Here is a 19,608-nt window from a genome sequence, read left to right as displayed (position 1 = left end):
TTGAAAGCCAGTGGCCTTTTATTAGATTGCACAACTCCCACAAATATTGCATCAGTCATGTCATATACAGGATATACTGTATATCCTGTTCTGGTTTTCTTGAGACAGTACTAAATGGAGCTTGCTTACTTCAGCTCTACTTCGAAGTTGGTTTTATGCTCGAATCTCAACACCCATCCCCACCCCAAGAACCTATCTCCAAGTTATATTAATGGATTTTTCATGATTTCTAACTGCTGTGTGTTTTTGTTTTGCATTAGGCAAATTTGGTCAATTCATTATAAGCTGCCCAGTTATGAGAAATAGGTAGCTACATAAAATAAAGTGGATCTGAAATGAAGTCATGCTGCACAATTATTATTGCTTGGGTATTTTAAACTTAATTTTAAAAGTTTCTCTCAACATAAGAAAATGTCATGATAGCAGCTCCAGATGCATGTTGCCAATCTATAGCTATACTAAATAGCCGTTTGTTCTGTGTTTTAAATATGCTGGAGGAAAGTTTGTACTATAGCCATATTAGGCGAAGAAAAATAATTCAGTCAACATTGCGATGCTTTTAAACAAATACTCTGTCAGTTATTGGTTGATCACCACATCCCAAAACAAAGACCGCAGCTTTTATTTTCGTTTATTTAAAAAGTTGGGAATATGTGACTAATTTAACACTCCTAGGTTCGGAGCACCATTACACGCACGTCTGTACATTCTTGCCTTATCGCAAGTAATTTGGTTAACTCGCAACTCCTTCGGCTACGCCTTTCGCAGAAGAAGGTCAAGTTTGCGAAACACCACGCGCCTCCCCCAAACCCAACCCGAGGAACAACACAAGTTGCGAGAAAAGCAAAACGTGCTCCGCGGTGAACATAACTCTGCGCCTGCGCCAAATACATCAGGCGAGGTGGTGGCGTGGAGGAAGGAGCCGTCACCGACCCCGCCTCCTCTCGCGGTTTTTGGCGCGGGGGAAGGTAGATCCGGGCCTGTTTGTTGCCGGCCGGCGACAGTGGTTGGTTGGTTCCTTTGCCGAGGGGAGTATGGCTCAGCGGGGCTCAACGCAGGCAGCTTTGGGGCAGACGATGGAGGCGGAGAGGCTACAGGAGGCAGAGGCTGCCTCGGAACGACATCAGCAGTTGATTGCAGGTAAGAAGCAGACGCGGAAGGAGTACAAAGGAAGAATGTGGGGTATTTCTGGAATGAAGCAGGCTTTGTTGGACCTGCTGGGCTGCCTTATCCGGCTGTGATAGATTTGCATTGTACGATGAAGAGGAGAGAAAGGTGACTTACAGGACAACAGGTCTTCCCAGGCAGCAATCCACAGGGCTTCAAGGAGAATGGCGAGGCTTTACGTTTGTCCTGGTTTGTTTTATTTGGGGGGGGGGCGCTGCATCACGGTGACAAGGTCATACTGGATACCTGCATTTCACACGTTTTCAAGTTGACCTCGGCAGTTGAAAACATGTTCTGGCTCTGAGCCCTATCAGGAACCGTAACTATCCTTGTCAGATTATACAGACTTGGAATCATGATGTGGCGTGAGGAAAGTTTTCCATGATTTAATCCAGGTTCCCTCATCATAAATTCTATCGGTGATGTTGGGCAATTAACTCGAGTAATTGCAGTAACAGTTGACTAAATCTAATGGAATGAACAACCTACACAGACTTTGTAAACATAATCATGGCTTTATTTGTGGAATTTATTAATCTGTGGTTTATTGCACTGCAACATGCTAATTTTGTTCTACTGAAATTAAGTTAATTGCTGCATACCTAATTATAAACTGCCCTAGTCAATCATATTTAGTATGTTGAGTTACACAAATACAAAGTGTATTAGATGAATGAAGGTTTCCTACCAATTGTTATAGACTAGAGTCTCTAGAATGTGAGATGCCTAAGCAAAGTAGTTAAGGAGCAAAGGAGAGCATTCTTCACTTTTTAACTATCAGCTATATTTTACCATTCAAATGAAACATGTCATAATGTAGTTGCACTTGCATATGGAGAACATAAGATTTGCCAATTTCAGTCAGTTCTTCTGTGTAACTTGCTTTGAAGTAATGATAACCATATGGTATCAGAAGTGCTCAGGCTTGAATTTCCATACTATGTAAAATCATAACATTGTTTATTTTGCTTAGTGTGTTCTACGAATCCAGCCATTTAGTCTTATCTAATCATGCTGAACATGTTGTATCAGCCTTACTGTTGCCTCTGACACCATCAACAATTATTGAAACTTTTAAAAAGATCAACTTTTGAAATCTAAAGTCTTGCTATGCGTAAATATGGCCATATAGTACACTTGCATCGGAAAAAGATGTCCAGGTATGATGTATGTTCAGTATTTTTTGACTCCTTTCTCAGTGACCCTGGTATTTATATGTCTTTATAGTTTGTAATTTAAAAAACATGTATAAACTTTGCTAGAGATAATTTATTCTGCCTTTCTTAGGCATACAGGGGGAGAAGCAGTACCGTATTTTTAAAATTTTCTAAAGGTAGAAATAGGAATACACTTTCTTCATTTATTGACTATAGCCCTGTTTTATTAATGTATAAGCAATTCATTCTGTCTAGTGTTAAAGCATATGGATATGTTATCTACCAGTGTTTTTTATTTATTAAATTCAAATAGTTGCCCATTTCACTATCATGTCTCTGAGCAGCTTACAAAGATAAAATACAGAAAACAATACAAATCAAAAATAGCCACAAAGCCATTACAGATAAAAGTATTAAAAACATAATCAGTGAGAAAGTACCACTGATTTTCCTAAAAGTCTAACCACTTAGCAGGCTCTCCACCAGATTCTCAGACCAGATGACAAAGCCATGATTTCAGGTGAAGCCATGTGATCATTTATGCTTTTTGTGTGCCAATACACTGCATATACCTCCTAGTTGGGGATATACAGAGAGTAATATGAATTGAATTGAATACTTTATTTGGTGAAATGTGATTTGTCTGTGTAACAGAAGTACTCAGTGTACTTGCAAATCAACAGAGAGAATAATACCAATAAAAGGGGGGAGTAAAGAAGATAATAAAAAGGATAAATAATACTATGGCCACACTGTATGAGTTAATATATACTGTATATACATGTGGGAGAGAACTGCAAGAATTAAGTATTCAGTAGAGGGGAAAAAACATCCTTGTGTCTGGTTAGATCGCAAAGTAGGCCGTAGATGAGATACCCTGGTTTTCAATATGAGTTTGCTAGGGGTAAAACTTGGGCTTTTCCTGTGCTTGGGGCGGACTGGCAATATGTCCTCAAGCTGATCAGTTATGCCCTTAGGAATGTTGAAAATGGCTTAGCTGTAATTAAAACTAGTAACTTCTTCTAATCTAGGCTTTATATAAGAGCATGTTTCTGCCCACACTGGGATGTCAGAAAAACATAATAGCAAGTTGAATGCAATGAGAATGGATTATTTAAGAAGTGTAGATGACGAAACAAAAAAAGATATATAGCGGTGCTTAACAGTTTGTGAACATTTTTGAATTTTCAATATTTCTACATAAATATGACCTAAAATATGATTCATTTTTCTTCAATAAATACATGAACCAGTATAATTTTGAACTAATTTGGTCGATTAGGTTGTTCCTATTTAGTTTTAGGACTTAGATGGAGATCAAATCATGTTTTAGGTCATATTTATGCAGAACTATTGGAAGTTCAAAAACGTTCACAAACTTTTAAGTATTATATGCCAAAAATGAATGCATGACAACTGAATACAAAAATGAGTGAAGAGTAAAGGAACAAGTACATTGCGATTTGGTCATGTGGGGGAGAATGATTGAGGACCAAATTACAGAACTGATTTAAGAAAAGTGAATAGATCAAAATGACGGAAAAGATTTAAAAAGTCATACCTGAATGGAGAACAGAGATCCTGAAAAAGAGAGATGTATTGATATGGTAGAAGATGTGATGGTTTGCAAATACAGGTAGTCCTTGATTTATAACCAGTAGCTTCGCGTCTGTTCAAAGGAAATCTCCCTCCAAGGTACTTTTGACCTGGTTCCATCAGACATCCCTCCCACTCATGATTATGTGACTGCATTTCAGGCAGTCGGCAACTGGCCTGCATGCATGACTGCTTGTAGCATCCTATAGTCACATGACCATGATTTACAACTGGTTTTTGGCAAAAAATGTCATAGTGAACAATAGGCTTCCTTTGTGATCATGGATTCATTTAATCACCATGGCGACTCAATAACTGCAAAAAAGTAGTAAAAACGGGTCAGTCACACAATGATCTGCTTTACGATTGTCACAACCTATGACTGTAATAGGCAGTCTTCATTGTGGTCATAAGTCAAGGACTACCTGTATAAATATGAAGAGATACTATGTAGTGATTGATTTTTATTAGGCCTCTTGTAGGGATGACTCAAGTCTCTTTTTAACAGATTGTTTTCTTTTGTAGCTACCCAGTTTATTATTCTGTCACCTCTACATTTTTCTGTTTTTTTTTATTGTCAGGTTTTCATGATTTGTTAACTGCCCAGAATTGCTGGAAGTTGGGCAGAACATAACTTTAATAATAATATATTTGCAAAAGGCAGCTTTACTTGGAACAGCTTGTGTCCTGCAATGATACCTTTAATATTATTAAACAACAACTTCTTATCCCAGGTCCTTGGAAAGGATTTGATAATTGGACAAATATACCAAATCCAGTCTAAATATCTGGCTAACTGTGCAACCAACCATAATAATAATGTTAGTGTAAACAATTTATTTTACAGGTTTATATACCACTTCAGTTTTGAATGAAGTGGCTTGCAATCTTTAGTACTACACAGATCTGGTTACATTTCTTTTTTCTTATTTTCTATTTTTAAATTCTTCTGTTTATTATTCTCTCTTTTCTGCATTGCATCCAATTTTTATCATAATATGGAATAGTGTTGAGTACCTATGTATGTATATGTGAAGAAATGATATATTTTATTTTTGTATGTTTTATAATGGTTATAATCTGCAACTCAATGAAATGATACTAGAGGACAAAAACTGGATATTGTTGCTATGTATTAAAACTCAAAAATTTAAAAACTGAATGGATAAATTGTTTTGGATAGTCTTTTGTTAGTTGGAGGGAAATTATAACTGATAGTTGAAAGATCTGAGAGCTGGACAGAGAACCTTCTAAAGCAGGGGTGTCAAACCGCCAGCCTGCGAGCTGGACGCATCATCCCAAAAACGCGCCCACCCCATTGCCGGCAATGGAGAAAAAGCTCTGATATGTTGCGAGTTTGACATGCCTGTTCTAAAGTGACCAAAGATGGTGCTGATGAGATCTGTGAAGTAATAATAAGCTTTAAGGAGGAAATAGAGGATTCAAAGAAAGGCTTCACTAGAAGGAACTCCAGCAATTGTCAAGGGAACAACTATTTCATCAAGGAAGCCAAAAGTAACAAGAGGAGCCTGAGGCTGAGACAGAGTGTTTAGCAGCCTATGTTTGTTATGTAAGGATAATTGGAATTAAACTTTATAAATCATTAACATACCAACATCTGGAATAGTATATTACGATCTATGGCACTTAGCATTTTAAAACTTGTGCTATAAAGTACATATAATATCAATATTACAGATATTTGGGCAAGGAAGAAATGTAATAAAACATTTAACTTTTCAAAATACAGAATTTGCACAGCAGTTTTAAACTCAAGTTTTGTCTTAATATTGATGGTATTGGAATAGTACAGTAAGTGAAGTGTTTATTTTATGTGATTGCTGTCATATATGTTAAATCATTATAGAGAAAGGAAGTGCTAACATAAGATGCTTGGTTTTCTTAATTATGAAGGTTTTTAAAGCATTACTAAACACAACTGGCTGGGTTGACATATTATACTAAAAAATAAACCATGAATTACCCACCCGTACTGGCTGGCTTCATACAGCATACACATTTGGATTTGGTCTTGTGTAAAACCAGACACTAACTTTTATAATTCAATTCAGTTCAATCTATTTTTGTTTCAACTGAGAGTCAACAATATAGGAATTAACAAAAAATGTAGAAGTCAAGTAAAATGATAACCAATCTTAATTAAAATGCTTTGTGTGCATGTGTGCCTTTGAGACAGTGTTGACTGATTCATGCTGACTGTCTAGATTAGTCTCTCCAATTTTCTTGACAACATTTTTGGAAGTGAAGACAATATTGCCTTCTTCCTAGGGTGAGAGAGGATGAGAATCAAAGGTAACCCAATTGGCTTTATGATTAAGGCAGTACTACAGTAGAAGTCAGTCTCCTAATTTCTAGTCTGATGCTTAATCATTACACCAAACTTGTCCTCTAAAATACATTATTATATTAGCCATTTTGTATCCACTGCAGGATGAAGGCCTCTTCCACATTTCCACCCCAAAAATACATTAAAATATATAGACATAAGTAAAACCTCCAGAGCATTATAGAATAGGGATTATAAAGAAAATAAAAGAACTTTTAAGAAAATCATTTTCTAGCAGCCTCTCAAGCAAAACTTGCCAGCTTCCTTAACTAACTTTCCTTGTTTAAATTAATCAAATATTCAATTTTATTTGAATCAGGACAGGTAATTTTTCCTTTAAGAGCTGCTTCAAAAATGTTCTATGGGCAGTAGTGGGAATAGGGCAATAAATAATATGGAAATAATTATTTGGTTTTATTATAGTATGGCCAGAAACATATGGTATTTCAGGGAATTGGCCCTTCTTGGTAACTGAATTCATTTATTGAAATTGTAATCTGGTAAGTGCCTCTGTAAGGGAGAGCTGTGTTACATATCTAATACATTATTTTGATTAATGATCGATATTTTTTTTGAGTCTGATAATAAGAGCACCAACTACTTGAGTCCATAAAAAGAGTGCCAGATATCAGTAATAAGGAATTTGTTTTATTTTATGCTCTCCAACTTTTGTTCCCCAGATTCCAAAATCTTTTGTCTTTTCAGCATTAGAATTAAGGATTTTATAGAACAATAACTGCCCACTGCCTATAATACATAATTGCTGACTTATGACCACAAAAGGGAGTAGACTCTCGCTCATTGAGCGAAGCAGTTGTTAACTGGGATTGTTAAGTGAGATGTCATATGATTGCTTTGCTCAACTATTGCAGTCCTGGCACTCTTGGTTGCAGTTTTTAAGTGGTCTCATGGGCCGTTAAGTGGACAGAGTTCCAGGTAAGCAGCACAGGGTGCCTCACTTGGGTGGAGGAGACTGTGGAAAGCCTGGCACACATTGTATGCAAGTTTCTCTTCGCTTAGGAGTTGAAAATTCTCCCTCCCAAAATCTAATCAGGATTTTCAGCCTCTGAGCAAAGAGACACTTACATGTGGGCCTTGTAGCGGGCCCCCCCCCCGCATCCTGTGCTCCTTACCTTACCTCACTGCCTCTCCACTCAGAGTCTAAAAAGCTTCCCTGCCAAAATCAAGCAGGATGTGCAGCCCTTGAGCAGAAAGACCTCCTAAGCAGCCTACATCAAGTCTTCAAAGGGTCCCCCCCTCCGTGAGGCACCTGGACTCCTTATTGTGCTCCCTCTTCACTTGGGGGGGGGGAAATTCAGCTTGGATTTCAGCTCCCTTTTGTCTCTTTACATTGCATACATAATTTTAAATCCATTAAATTACATTTAATAAAACTTGATGTTGCATTTTGTCTCCTCGGTTTGATTTCATATATATTTCCAAATGTAACTTGGATTAATCCCAGAGGAATCTGTGTATATTCTCAGTGTCCCTTCTCACTGCAATTCCTCAAGTAAGTTTATGGTCTAGAAAGGCATCAGGCTAGAAAGCGGGAAACCATGAGTTCAAGTCCAACCTTATCCATGAAAGCCAGCTGGGTGACTTTGGGTGAGGTGGGTTGGGCTGACACTCTCTTAGCCCAACCCACCTTACAGGGTTGTGAGGAAAATAAGAGGAGGAATTGGTGTTGGACATCTTCATCGCCTTAAGTTATTTGCAAAAATAATAAAGGCAGGATACAAATAAATAACATAAAATAAAATAAAAAAATTAAATTAATTCACTTTCATTGCATTTCAGGAAAAGCACATAAAGAAGGTGGATCTGCACGAATGTCACTCCTCATCTTAGTGTCCATCTTCTTAACAGCTGCTTGTGTTATGTTGATGGTATATAAAAACTTTCCCCAACTTAGTGAGTAAGTATACCACAAAGAATTCATTCCATTTCTAACATCTGTAATTATACATACTTAGAGAAGTTATATAAGGTCTTGTGAGGTATTAAAAGGTTCCAAGTATCCCCTAGAAAAGTATAATGTATAATTTCAAAAAATCCCAACAAATTACATCGAGTTTTCTCTTGTTAGGAAATTATTAAACTCTAATTATTTATAGATAATACTTTTTTTCAAATGGTAAAACATGTATGTTAACTATAAAAATTATTTGAGATAGGTTTATATTGATTACCTGCACCCTTGCTAATTCAGATTTAAAAAGTTGTCCAGTTTGTAAGTAAAATGGATGAAAGTTCAAATAGCACAAAGATAATCTGATTAAGAAACTATCCTTGGATTGAACACACAATTTTCATGCAGTCTCCAATCTTCCCTTTTTGGAGAAGGTTGCTGAGAAGGTGATTGGCATTCGGCTTCAGAGGTCCCTCGGTAAAGTGAATTATCTGAACCCTTTTCAGTTGGGGTCCAAGCTGTGGTACAGCACTGAGATGGAATTGGTTGTGCTGGCAGATGACTTTTGAAGGGCCCAGGAACAGGAGTGGTGTAAAATTCTGGCTCTCCTAAATCTCTCAGTGGCTTTCAAATCTGTACTGGCTATGGGCATTGGGAGTAGAAGGCACTGCGTTGCAATTGTGCTTCTCCTTTCTCCATAGCCAGTTCCGGTGGGTGTTGGTGGGGAGGGAGGGGTTGAACCCTATGCCCCTGTAATGCGGGGTGCCTGAGAACTTGAGTCTCTTGCATCTTCCATTTAATATCTACATGAAACTATTGGGCAAGGTCATTTGATAGCACAGGGTGCAGTATTATCATTATTCTGATGTACACAGTTACACTTCTCTACCCTGAGCTATGCAGATTATACTGTTGCTCTGCTGACTAAACATCTGGAGGTTTGAGGGTCTGGATAGAGAGGAATAGTTTTGACTCGATCCTGTCAAGACTGAGTGGCTTTGGATTTTGAGCTCCAGGGTGTGTTGATATGTCAGCTTTGACTCTTGGGCAGGGTTGCTCTTCCCCAGACTGAATGTGTGTAATTTGAGGGTCCTCCTGGGCTCATGGCCCTTACTCAATTGATAGGATGACCTTTGCACAGATTTGCCTTGTGGGCCAATTGCACCGTTTCCTGGACTGGGAAGATCCTGCTCATAATGATGCCTTGGTCACATCTGGATGCCTGCAAAGTCTTGTACATGCCTTTGAAGATCCTCCAGAAGCTATAACTGGTCCAGAATGCAGTAGCATGACCAGTGTTGGATGCTCCTAGGTTTGTCCATGTGACATCCCTGTTGAATGAGCTGCCCTGGCTCGCAGTTTCCTTCTGGTTGCAATTCAAAGTACTGATTATTATCTTTAAAGCCCCATATGGCATGGGACCAGGTTCTCTCGGAGAGTATTTGCTAATTCCATCAAGTCTACTAGGATAGGCATAAATCTTCAATTCTTTGTCTGCTATACAATGATGAAAATAATTAAATTTGAGAGGTTTATTTTTGGTGAAATCTGTTCTGGAACCTTGTTTAGAATGATTATTTTGAAATTGACTAATAATTGCCAGAAAATTAAGTTGGAATACTTTGTTCATCTAAAACAATCTAATGATTTCTGAAGTAAACATTGCAGTGACTATACAAGAAGACTAGCAAGATTTGATGTTGGATTGTTGAATTGGTTACATGAATTGAGTGATGCAAAATTGGTACAATGGGATCAAAGCTTTCATTAAAAACTGGGAATTATAATATCATGGTAGTTTATATGTAATGCACTTTTTGCTGACTGGAGGCAAGAGTTCACTATATCTATTAATAACATTGTCTGTTTTTCCCTTGCAGAGAGGAGAGAGAATGTATAAAAGTTCCTAGAGATATGGATGATGCTAAAGCTTTAGGAAAAGTACTCTCTAAGTACAAGGATACGTTCTATGTTCAAGTATTAGTGGCCTATTTTGCTACCTATGTCTTGTATCCTTTCTAAATATATATATATATATATATATATATATATATATATATATATATATATATATACACAAGTTGCTATGGAATGTGATATGATATACTAATAATCCTTGTAATGCTATGGTTTCACCTCTAAGATGAAAGTGAAATAGATGCATAGAGATAAACCATATTAACATATCAGACAAAAATAATGACCATAAAAAAACCTAGGAAATAAACAAAAAAAACAGAATCCCCTTCAGCAGCCAACATTCAGATAAGCAGGATCAACATCAAGCAAAAAACAATATTCTAAGGAGGAAACCATATCTCCATCAAAACACCAAGGCAGCAAACCCCTCATTCAGTCAAACCAATGATGTTACCTGGTTGGGTAATGAAATATCTGCCAGCTCAGTGAACATCAAGAATTCCACATTGACTTTAATGGATGAAAGAAATGCCTTAAGCCTTACAGGCACTAATGATATGTATTTGTCCTTTATAGGTTGTCCTCGACTTATGACCTCAATGGAACCCAGAATTGTGGTCATAAATTGAGACACCACCTGATCCAGTTAAATTTTATGACCTTTTTTACGATGATCATAAAGCAAATGTGGTTGTAAATCAAATCATGTGGTTATTAAGTGAACAGGTATATTATGAGTTAATAAGAAATGCAATTTTTTGACAGATGAATCTTTATTTTAAAAAATGTATATGAATTCGACTGCAATCTCTACTTGGATTTTAGATTGTGATTCAGACTGTTCGTTACATCTGTCATACAGAATATTAAATGGAAATTTATTACTGCTTATTCAGAAAATACTTTTTTTCAATCTTTGTCTTGCATTTTAATTTTTTAGAGTTGAAAACGTCTACCTTTCAGTAATGTGATAATAATGATGATAATGATAATAATAATTAATAACAACAACAATAATAATAAAGTTGGAAGGGACCTTGGAGGTCATCTAGTCCAACCCCCTGCTCAGGCAGGAAACCCTATACCATTTCGGACAAATGGCTGTCCAGTCTCTTCTTAAAAACTTCCAGTGTTGGAGCATTCACCGCTTCTGGAGGCAGGTGGTTCCACTGGTTAATTGTTCTAACTGTCAGGAAATTTCTCCTTAGTTCTAGGTTGCTTCTCTCCTTGATTAATTTCTATCCGTTACTTCTTGTCCTGCTTTCAGGCGCTTTGGAGAATAGCTTGACTCCCTCTTCTATGTGGCTACCCCTGTGATATTGGAGCACTTCTATCATGTCACCCCACATCCTTCTCTTCATTAAACTAGACATACACAATTCCAGCAACCGTTCCTTATATGCTTTAGCCTTCAGTCCCCTAATCATTTTTCTTGCTCTTCTCTGTACTCTTTCTAGAGTCTCAACATCTTTTTACATCGTGGTGACCAAAACTGGATGCAATATTCCAAGTGTGGCCTTACCAAGGCATTGTAAAGTGGTATTAATACTTCACATGATCTTGATTCTATCCCTCTGTTAATGCAACCTAGCACTGTGTTGGCTTTTTTGGCAGCTGCAGCACACTCCTATTTAAGTGATTGTCCACTAGGACTCCAAGATCCCTCTCACAGTTACTACTAGTGAGCAAGGTACCACCTATACCAGTGATGGCAAACCCTTTAGAGACCGAATGCCCAAAAACTGGACCCGCCCCACCCCCTGCCCCACCCTACCTGCCCGCAGGGCCACTCACCGCCTCTAGGGCCCGCTGCAGATCGCCCAGGCAGCCCAGCAGCGCCAATGGCGGCCACGCCTTCTATCCGCGCCCCATAGCATCAACTGTGCTTGATGGGGTGTGAGGCAGAGTCTTATCCACACTGCCTGGCTGCCATGTCCTTGGCTGCTCTGCTCCGCATGGGCCACGCTCGATGGCAATTCTCCTCCAGGGGGGCTGTTGGTGAGGGGGTCACGGGGGGAGGCGAGACTGGGGCAACAGCACAAGTGCCCACAGAGAGGGCTCCGAGTGCCGCTTCTGGCATACCTGCCATAGGTTCACCACCACTGACCTATACTATACCTATACATTTGGTTTTTCTTGCCTAAATGTAGAACCTTACTTTTTTCACCATTGAATTTCATTTTGTTAGATAGCGCCCAGTGTTCAAGTCTGTCCAGATCCTCCTGTATCTTAAGCTTGTCTTCTGGAGTGTTGGCTATTCCTGCCAGCTTGGTGTCATCTGCAAATTTGATGAGTTCCCCATCTATCCCCTCGTCCAAATCATTGATGAAGATGTTGAAAAGCACAGGGGCTAGAACAGAGCCCTGGGGGACCCCACTACACACTCCCCTCCGTGTAGATGCAGTTCCATTGAGGACCACATGCTGAGTACGGCTGGTCAGCCAGCTACAGATCCATCTGGTGATGATGCTGTCTAACCCACATTTTTCTATCTTATCAAGTAGTAGGTTGTGATCTACTTTATCAAGTGCCTTACTGAAGTCCAAGTAAATTATATCCACAGCATTCCTCTGATCCATTAATTTTGTCACTTGGTCAAAGAATGCAGTAATATTTGTCAGTCCTGATCTGTTTTTGACAAACCCATGTTGGCTATTAGTAATGACTTTGTTTGCCTCTCTGTGTTTGCTAATTCGTTGTTTGATTATCTTTTCCAAAATCTTCCCAGGTATTGAGGTCAGGCTGATAGGTCTGTAATTTCCTGGATCCATTTTTTTCCTTTGTTTGAAGATGGGAAGTACATTAGCTCTTTTCCAGTCCTCTGGTAGTTCCCCAGTGCTTCAGGATCTTTGAAAAATATAGTTCAGTGGTTCTGACATCACATCTGCCAGTTCCTTGAGAACCTTGGGGTGTAATCCATCTGGTCCTGGTGATTTGAACTCATCTAGGCTGGACAGGTGCTCACTTACCATTTTCTTGCCTATCTTAACTTGTACTTCTATTCTGTTTTTTTATGGCACTATTTTTGATAGGTTGGGCTGTTTTTTTTCCCTTTGTGTAAAGACAGATGCAAAAAACGAGTTAAATAGTTCTGCTTTCTCCCTGTTGCTTGTCACCTTGCCACTTTTCCCCACTAATGGCCCAATCATTTCCTTAACTTTTTTTCTTGTTTTTTACATGTTGAAAGAAGCTTCTTTTGTTATTTTTTGACTTTGGTCGCAAACCTTAGTTCATTTTGAGCCTTAGCTTTCCTCACTTCGTCTTTGCAGGCTTGGACTATTTGCTGATATTTTGCTTTAGTTATGTGCCCCTCTTTCCACTTTTTATACGTGTCCTTTTTATCTTTCAATTTATCAGAGAGTTCTTTATGCAGCCATGCCGGTTTCTTTTGAGAGCTGTTATTTTTCTTCTTCGTTGGCATTGTGCTAGACTGGGCTTTTATTATCTCACTTTTCAAAATTTCCCAAGCTTCTTGAGTTGTTTTCCCCTTGAGGATTTTCATCCATGGATCCTTTCCAAGCTCTCTCTAAGTTTATTGAAATTAGCTCTCTTAAAGTCCAAGACTCTAGTTTGACTGTGTTCTATTGCTTGTGCTTCCATAATGTTGAAATCCAATATTGCATGATCACTTCCTCCAAGGTTCCTGTGGCTTCAACACCTTCTATCATTTTATCTCTATTAGTGAGAATTAGATCCAATATGGCTAAACCCCTAGTTCCCTTCTCTACTTTTTGGGAGATAAAAGTTGTCTGCTAGGTTTGTCAGGAATCTGTTTGCTCTTCCACTTGGTGCAGAGTTTGTCTCCCAGTTGATGTCAGGGTAATTAAAGTTTCTCATTACTATTGTAATGTGCTTCCTACATACCTTAGTTAGCTGACTAGCAAAAAGTTCATCTATTTCCTCTGTTTGGTTGGGTGGCCTGTAATATACACCTATGGCAATGTCATTTCTCCCCGCCCCTTTTATATTGACCCAAATGCATTCAAGACAGTTTTCATCATTGTTGTGCTCTATTTCTGTAGAGATGTAGTTATTTCTTATATAGAGAGCAACTCCACCTCCTCTTTTATTTGGTCTGTTTCTTTTAAATAATTTAAATCCCTCTAGCTGTGTGTTCCATTTGTGGGTTTCAGCCCATCATGTTTCCGTAATGGCAACAATATCATATCTGCCCTTATTAACCTGAATTTCTAGTTCACCCTGTTTACTGTTCATACTCTGTGCATTGGTGTATAGACATTTGAGTCCTTTATGACAGACTCTGTATTTACTTTCTACATAACCTGTGTGGTGCCTAAGTTCCCCTATTTTCTTACCACCTGTTTGGTTTGTGTGGCACTCGCTATTAAAAGGTTGATTTGACAGCAAAGTTGATATTCTTGTCTACACACACATCTGTGTTACATTCACTGATAGCTCTATAATTTTTAGATTGCTAGGGACAGGGATGTTCTGTATCAATTAACTCACTGTCCCCCTTGTTTAGTTTAAATATCTATAGGATTATCTGTAGGATTACACTATAAAGCTTTACAGAAGGACTGATTTGTTCATTAATTTATTGAAATTTGTTCTTAACTAGATTCACCATCTAGCCTGCAAACATTTGCTATTCCTGGATCTATATTTTTGAGTATACTTTCAGGATTTCTTTATCCTTTTCCATTAGCTCTATTTCTTGTTTGTCTGGTAAGTATTTATTGCAAAGGTAGTATGTGCTTTCTTTTTTAAAAAATACATAAGCTATTGTGAAAAGCTGAATATGTGAACAGTGCAAAATATCAAGTCTATTCTTATCTAATGAATGGCATGGGAATATATTTGTCCTTTTTGTACTTTTTAAATGCTTTCTAGGGAATTCAAATCTATTTAAAGTAACAGAAATGCAATTCAAAATATTAACTCAGTAATAACATAGAAATAGCTATTGCAAATAATATTGAACACAATCAACATTTGGATCTTTTAAAATATCTCTTAAAAACTTTGAGAAGTCATTTTCCATACCATTTATTCAGGAAGGCTTCAAAAATATATAGTTATTGGTGAAAATGCCTGATTAATCACATCATTGTCCAAAACTGCCACAAATATGATATGAATAATAAGAGCTGCTAGGGTTTATGACATGAATATACTAACAAATACAGGGCTTTGTCTCTGACTCCTAAAGTTTAACAGAGGCTTGTAAATGAACAAAGAATATAGCTGCCACAAAATTGGTAAATATATTGTACCGTATGCTCTTTTCTTAAACTGTTGGAAAACATACAGCAGTATAATGATTGCATTAATTGAGCCTGAATGTTACAGAAATATAAATCGTGATAGTGTAGCAAGTTCTGTCAAAGAATTTTAGATCAAACTTTGAATTGAGTAGAAATTCACATCTCTCAACATTATACATTTACTATAGTATAAAGCACCCTTAGCTAAAAAGACTTCCTAATAAAAATATCATCTCTGGTTACTGATAGTGTGATAAGATAAGGGTTAGGTTATTATAATGTATTTCTTGCAAAGCTACTTAAAAAAATTAAATGTTTTAGCTAGACTAGAAACTTATTTATTTATTTTTACTTTTAAAACTGCCTAGCCCAGCAATACATTTATTTCTGGGCACAGCTCAGATAATTGAAGTCCACATTATTTGAGAATTACTCCCTCATTGAAACTTGTTCACTGAATTTTTCTAGACTTTTACAAGTTTCACCATCACATTTAGAATTAAGATAAGTAGCTGTTAGGAATTCTGCCTTCATAATGATGATAGTTACTTTGGGTGCTCTCTTTCTATATACTTGCTTGCTTGGTGCCCACCTTAAAAATGTGAGGATGCAAGGAATATAGTGTGTTGCTTTCTCAGGGTTTTTCTGTTTTCAAAAATGTGCTACTGCTATCTGTTTTGTTTTTGTGTATTAGAGTCTTTTTTCCATGCAATCAAACTCAGACTTGCATTTTAAACATTTCAGACAGTTTAAACCAAAGAAGGAGCAATTTCAAATGTACACATCAAATTTTTGTATTATTGTGAAATGTATTTAATTTAGTTAGAAATCATTGTTGCATATTAATTACATTAAACTGAATATTTCTGTGTAAGATACAGCTTTTCTATTTATTTGCAGTGCTCTGGACTTGGAGCTTCCTTTTGTTATATGCTATCATATTTGGTTGGAAGACCAGTTGTATATAGATATTTAACAGAGAAAGCAGTAAAATGGTCAAAACAGGTAAGATCACTCTGGTGGAACATACATCCTGAATAATTAAATTAGTAACAGGATATCTCCTCATTTTTTCCTATTTCTGGTCATAAAAGCTAGTTTATTCCTATAACTGATTGTAGTACTAAAGAGTGTTAATGTGTCTCACGTGAGCTGAAATACTCATGGATTTTTGGCATGAGGCAGCCTTGCTAATTACCCAGCTTTTTAATACTGTTTCTGCCTACCATCTATCATTCAGCATCTGGTTGAATGAACAGTGTCATTACTTCATCTCAGCATCTAGTACTCTTTTTCTAATCAACAAGCAAGCAGATGGCATGACTTAAGAGCAGTTATAATATTTAGCGTTAAAGGTTTGTTGTTGTTAATTGCGAAGTCGTGTCCGACCCATCGCGACCCCATGGACAACGTTCCTCCAGGTCTTCCTGTCTTCTACCATCTTCTGGAGTCCATTTAAGTTCAAGCGTTAAAGGTTAACTATGTTCAAAACAGAAGAATATTTCTTTCAATGAATGACAGCTTTTAACAGATCAGGACTTGTTGGAAAAACAAGACATTTCATTGGCGAATTAGGAATTCTGTGAAATGTGAAAGCTTGCATCCTACTGCCAAAGTATGTATGGCATTAATCTTTTTGTGTTTTACTTTCTAGAATTTTATGTTGCTGAGGTCATTGATATCTCCCTTTTATGTGGCTGGTATTGATTTAATTACACAAAGGCTAACACTCCTGAGCTCCAGTAATGGGATTTATTACTTGGTTAAGATGAAACTGTTGAATTTCAAAGCAAGATTATTTTAATTAGGTATTCTTATGTCCCACAGGTTGAAAGACACAGGGAACATCTCATTAACTACATAATATTTTTGAGAATCACTCCTTTCCTTCCTAATTGGTTCATCAATATAACTTCTCCTGTAATAAATGTGCCATTAAAAGTATTTTTTATTGGTACTTTTCTTGGTAAGAATTCTGTTTAATATTTAAGATTTTAAAATATACATGTTTCTTTGTATGCATGATTTATTAGTGCATAGTGCCATCTGTTGGGCCAATTATAGAAATTTTTGTTAATTTTCATATTTTGATCTTCTTTATGAGAATTGTTTATAGATACAAGCATATGTATAAACAAATGACCAGCAGCGCCAGTGTTAAAATTTTGCATTTTCCACGAAAATCTATTTTGAATCTGTGAAATAAGGTGGGTAGATAACATAATGGAGACCAGGCCTTTTTTATTGTTTTTTGTTTTGTGCCGAGGATGTGGAAATTGTAGCTCACTTAACCTAATTCATGTAACCAAACTGATACAAATTTTTCATCCAGGATTTCTATTTATTACTTACATTCATTATTTTGTTACGTAATATATATTCCACCTATGAGAGTTACTGAGGGTCAGGTGGCATACAAGTTTGAAAAACAAAGTACCTGCTTTAACTTCTGTATATAAGGCAATCTTTTTTGGATACTGGTTTCATAACATCTTGTATTCCCTTGTTATAAAAAGGATATACACAGGAATTTAACATAGCTGCCTACATTTTCGGTTATGACTGCTTTGGCTTAGATAAAATAACAGTCATTTGCTAATATTAAAAGTGTGATTCTGTATTGAAGCTATTTATAATTTCTAACCAAACTTTTTTTACCTTTTGTTTCCAGGTGTTGCACCACCATCTTTTGTAGCAATTAAAGCTGGAACTACACTTTATCAGCTTACTACAGCAGGTGAAGCTGTTTCCTGGAACTCAGTCTTTATCCTTATGATTCTAGCAGTTCTGTCCATTCTACCAGCAATTTTCCAGAATAAACTTAAACAAAAATTTGCATAAGGATCAGCCTGGATCTTCATTTTCCATTTCATCTCAGGATCCGCTCTACTTCTGTGATTCCTTTTCTAATGGATGTTAAATAACTTAGTAAGAGGAAGTTGAAGAGACACAGAAGTTTTTAGAACTTTTGTTCAGTTATATTTATGGGGGGGGGGGACAAAATCTACAGCTGGAAGAAAATTTTAAGGTGAACCATACCTTTTGAAGAATTCTGAGGCATTGTCAATTTTAATCTATAATATTGAATCTGAATTTATGCTTTGATTCCTTTTTGATCATTTAATATGAATTATTTGTTTCTCCCATCTTTTCCTCATCACTGAATCCTAAGAAATTACAAATTGCACAATGAATTCTATAATCCCAATGGAGTAAAGAGACTGCATCATTTCTTTATGCATAAAGTCTTCGTTGAATACACCATTAGGTGGCTTGACCAGTGTTTTTCAGAAATTTCTGGGTCCTTGTTTTTTGCTCATTTTGTAAAAGATTGAATGATTTAATTGTAGGATATTATTTTTTTGTTTTCTTGAAATGGAGCTAATTTATCATGGTACATAAAAATACTACTTTTAATATTCCTATCTTGTTTGTGAGCATTTCAGTTATTTGGCTAAAATTTAATGAAATTTTATTACTTATCTATCAAAAAGCAACAGTCATCAGAATACATTTTATAGTGGTAGTTTTGTAGGAAAATATGTAGGAATGACCTTTTATTTTGCAATCGTTTTCTTTTGGATGGCAGGATTTGTTAAAGTTTCCAGGTGTTGCACCATTTTTAAAACTTATAAATACAATCTGGCTAAGTAAAAAATCAATGAATTGCTTGAATCTAAAACACCAAAGATGTTCCAAGTTCCCCTTAAAGCCCAGATTCCTTCGGTCATATTTTACACAGCAGTTGAAATGAATGAGAAGTGCCTAAGTATGAACAAATTTCAGCCTGCAATAGAAGAAGTATTATTCATTCACTGGGCAAAGATTAACCTGCAGAAATTGTATATTTTGTAAATAGGCCTTGCTAATATGATGTATCCTTTTTCAAATGGAAAAGTATCATATTAAAAATGGAATGAAGATTGACATTTGAATTTTAAGTATTCTTCAGGCATTTTACTTTCAAAAGTAATGATACATTTTGCTTAATTATTATTGGCATTGAATATTTTTCCTCCATTTATGAGATCTAATATACCGTTCTACTTCAGAATATCGCTCAACCATGCCTCTATATCTAATACTGATTGTTCCATGCGCTTGTTTTTATTACAAGTAATCCTTGTTTAATGACACTAATTGAAACTGGAAATTCTGTTAAGTGATGTCATGCCTTGAAAAACTATGTGACCATGACACATAGCAGTTCCAGCAGTTTCAATTGCCATTGTTTAGTGAGGACCATGTATGACCATGACTTCCTACTGGCTTCTCCTTTGA

At 36.7% G+C, this 19,608-nt stretch overlaps 1 protein-coding gene across 3 annotated transcripts; it reads left to right on the top strand.

Annotated features, from left to right (window-relative positions):
- The first annotated feature begins 959 nt into the window (after positions 1 to 959).
- Positions 960 to 19,254, top strand: TMEM41B (transmembrane protein 41B). Of its 3 annotated transcripts, none has more exons than XM_039350242.1 (7): positions 960 to 1,140; positions 8,068 to 8,185; positions 10,060 to 10,188; positions 14,695 to 14,788; positions 16,228 to 16,332; positions 17,155 to 17,293; positions 17,999 to 19,254. In XM_039350242.1, the coding sequence occupies exons 1-7, from the start codon at positions 1,035 to 1,037 to the stop codon at positions 18,166 to 18,168; spliced, it is 861 nt and encodes a 286-aa protein (XP_039206176.1). In that variant the 5' UTR covers positions 960 to 1,034; the 3' UTR covers positions 18,169 to 19,254. The 3 variants fall into 3 exon arrangements, with proteins under 3 accessions (XP_039206176.1, XP_039206178.1, XP_039206177.1); XM_039350244.1 differs by lacking the exon at positions 960 to 1,140 and adding an exon at positions 1,177 to 1,275; XM_039350243.1 differs by lacking the exon at positions 960 to 1,140 and adding an exon at positions 2,124 to 2,327.
- The last annotated feature ends 354 nt before the right edge of the window (positions 19,255 to 19,608 follow it).

Source organism: Crotalus tigris, unplaced genomic scaffold, assembly GCF_016545835.1.
Source record: "Crotalus tigris isolate CLP2741 ecotype Arizona unplaced genomic scaffold, ASM1654583v1 scf7180000018308.1980950, whole genome shotgun sequence".
Taxonomy (NCBI): domain Eukaryota; kingdom Metazoa; phylum Chordata; class Lepidosauria; order Squamata; family Viperidae; genus Crotalus; species Crotalus tigris.
This window is presented reverse-complemented; position numbering and strand designations above follow the sequence as displayed.

What these genes read in the sequence shown, in the direction of transcription:
- TMEM41B (XM_039350242.1), top strand. Translation starts at nt 1,035, where the DNA reads ATGGCTCAGCGGGGCTCAACGCAGGCAGCTTTGGGGCAGACGATGGAG. An exon ending in AACTTTCCCCAACTTAGTGA is followed by an intron (nt 8,186 to 10,059) that starts GTAAGTATACCA and finishes TTTCCCTTGCAG; the next exon opens with AGAGGAGAGAGAATGTATAA. An exon ending in TTTTATTGGTACTTTTCTTG is followed by an intron (nt 17,294 to 17,998) that starts GTAAGAATTCTG and finishes TTTTGTTTCCAG; the next exon opens with GTGTTGCACCACCATCTTTT.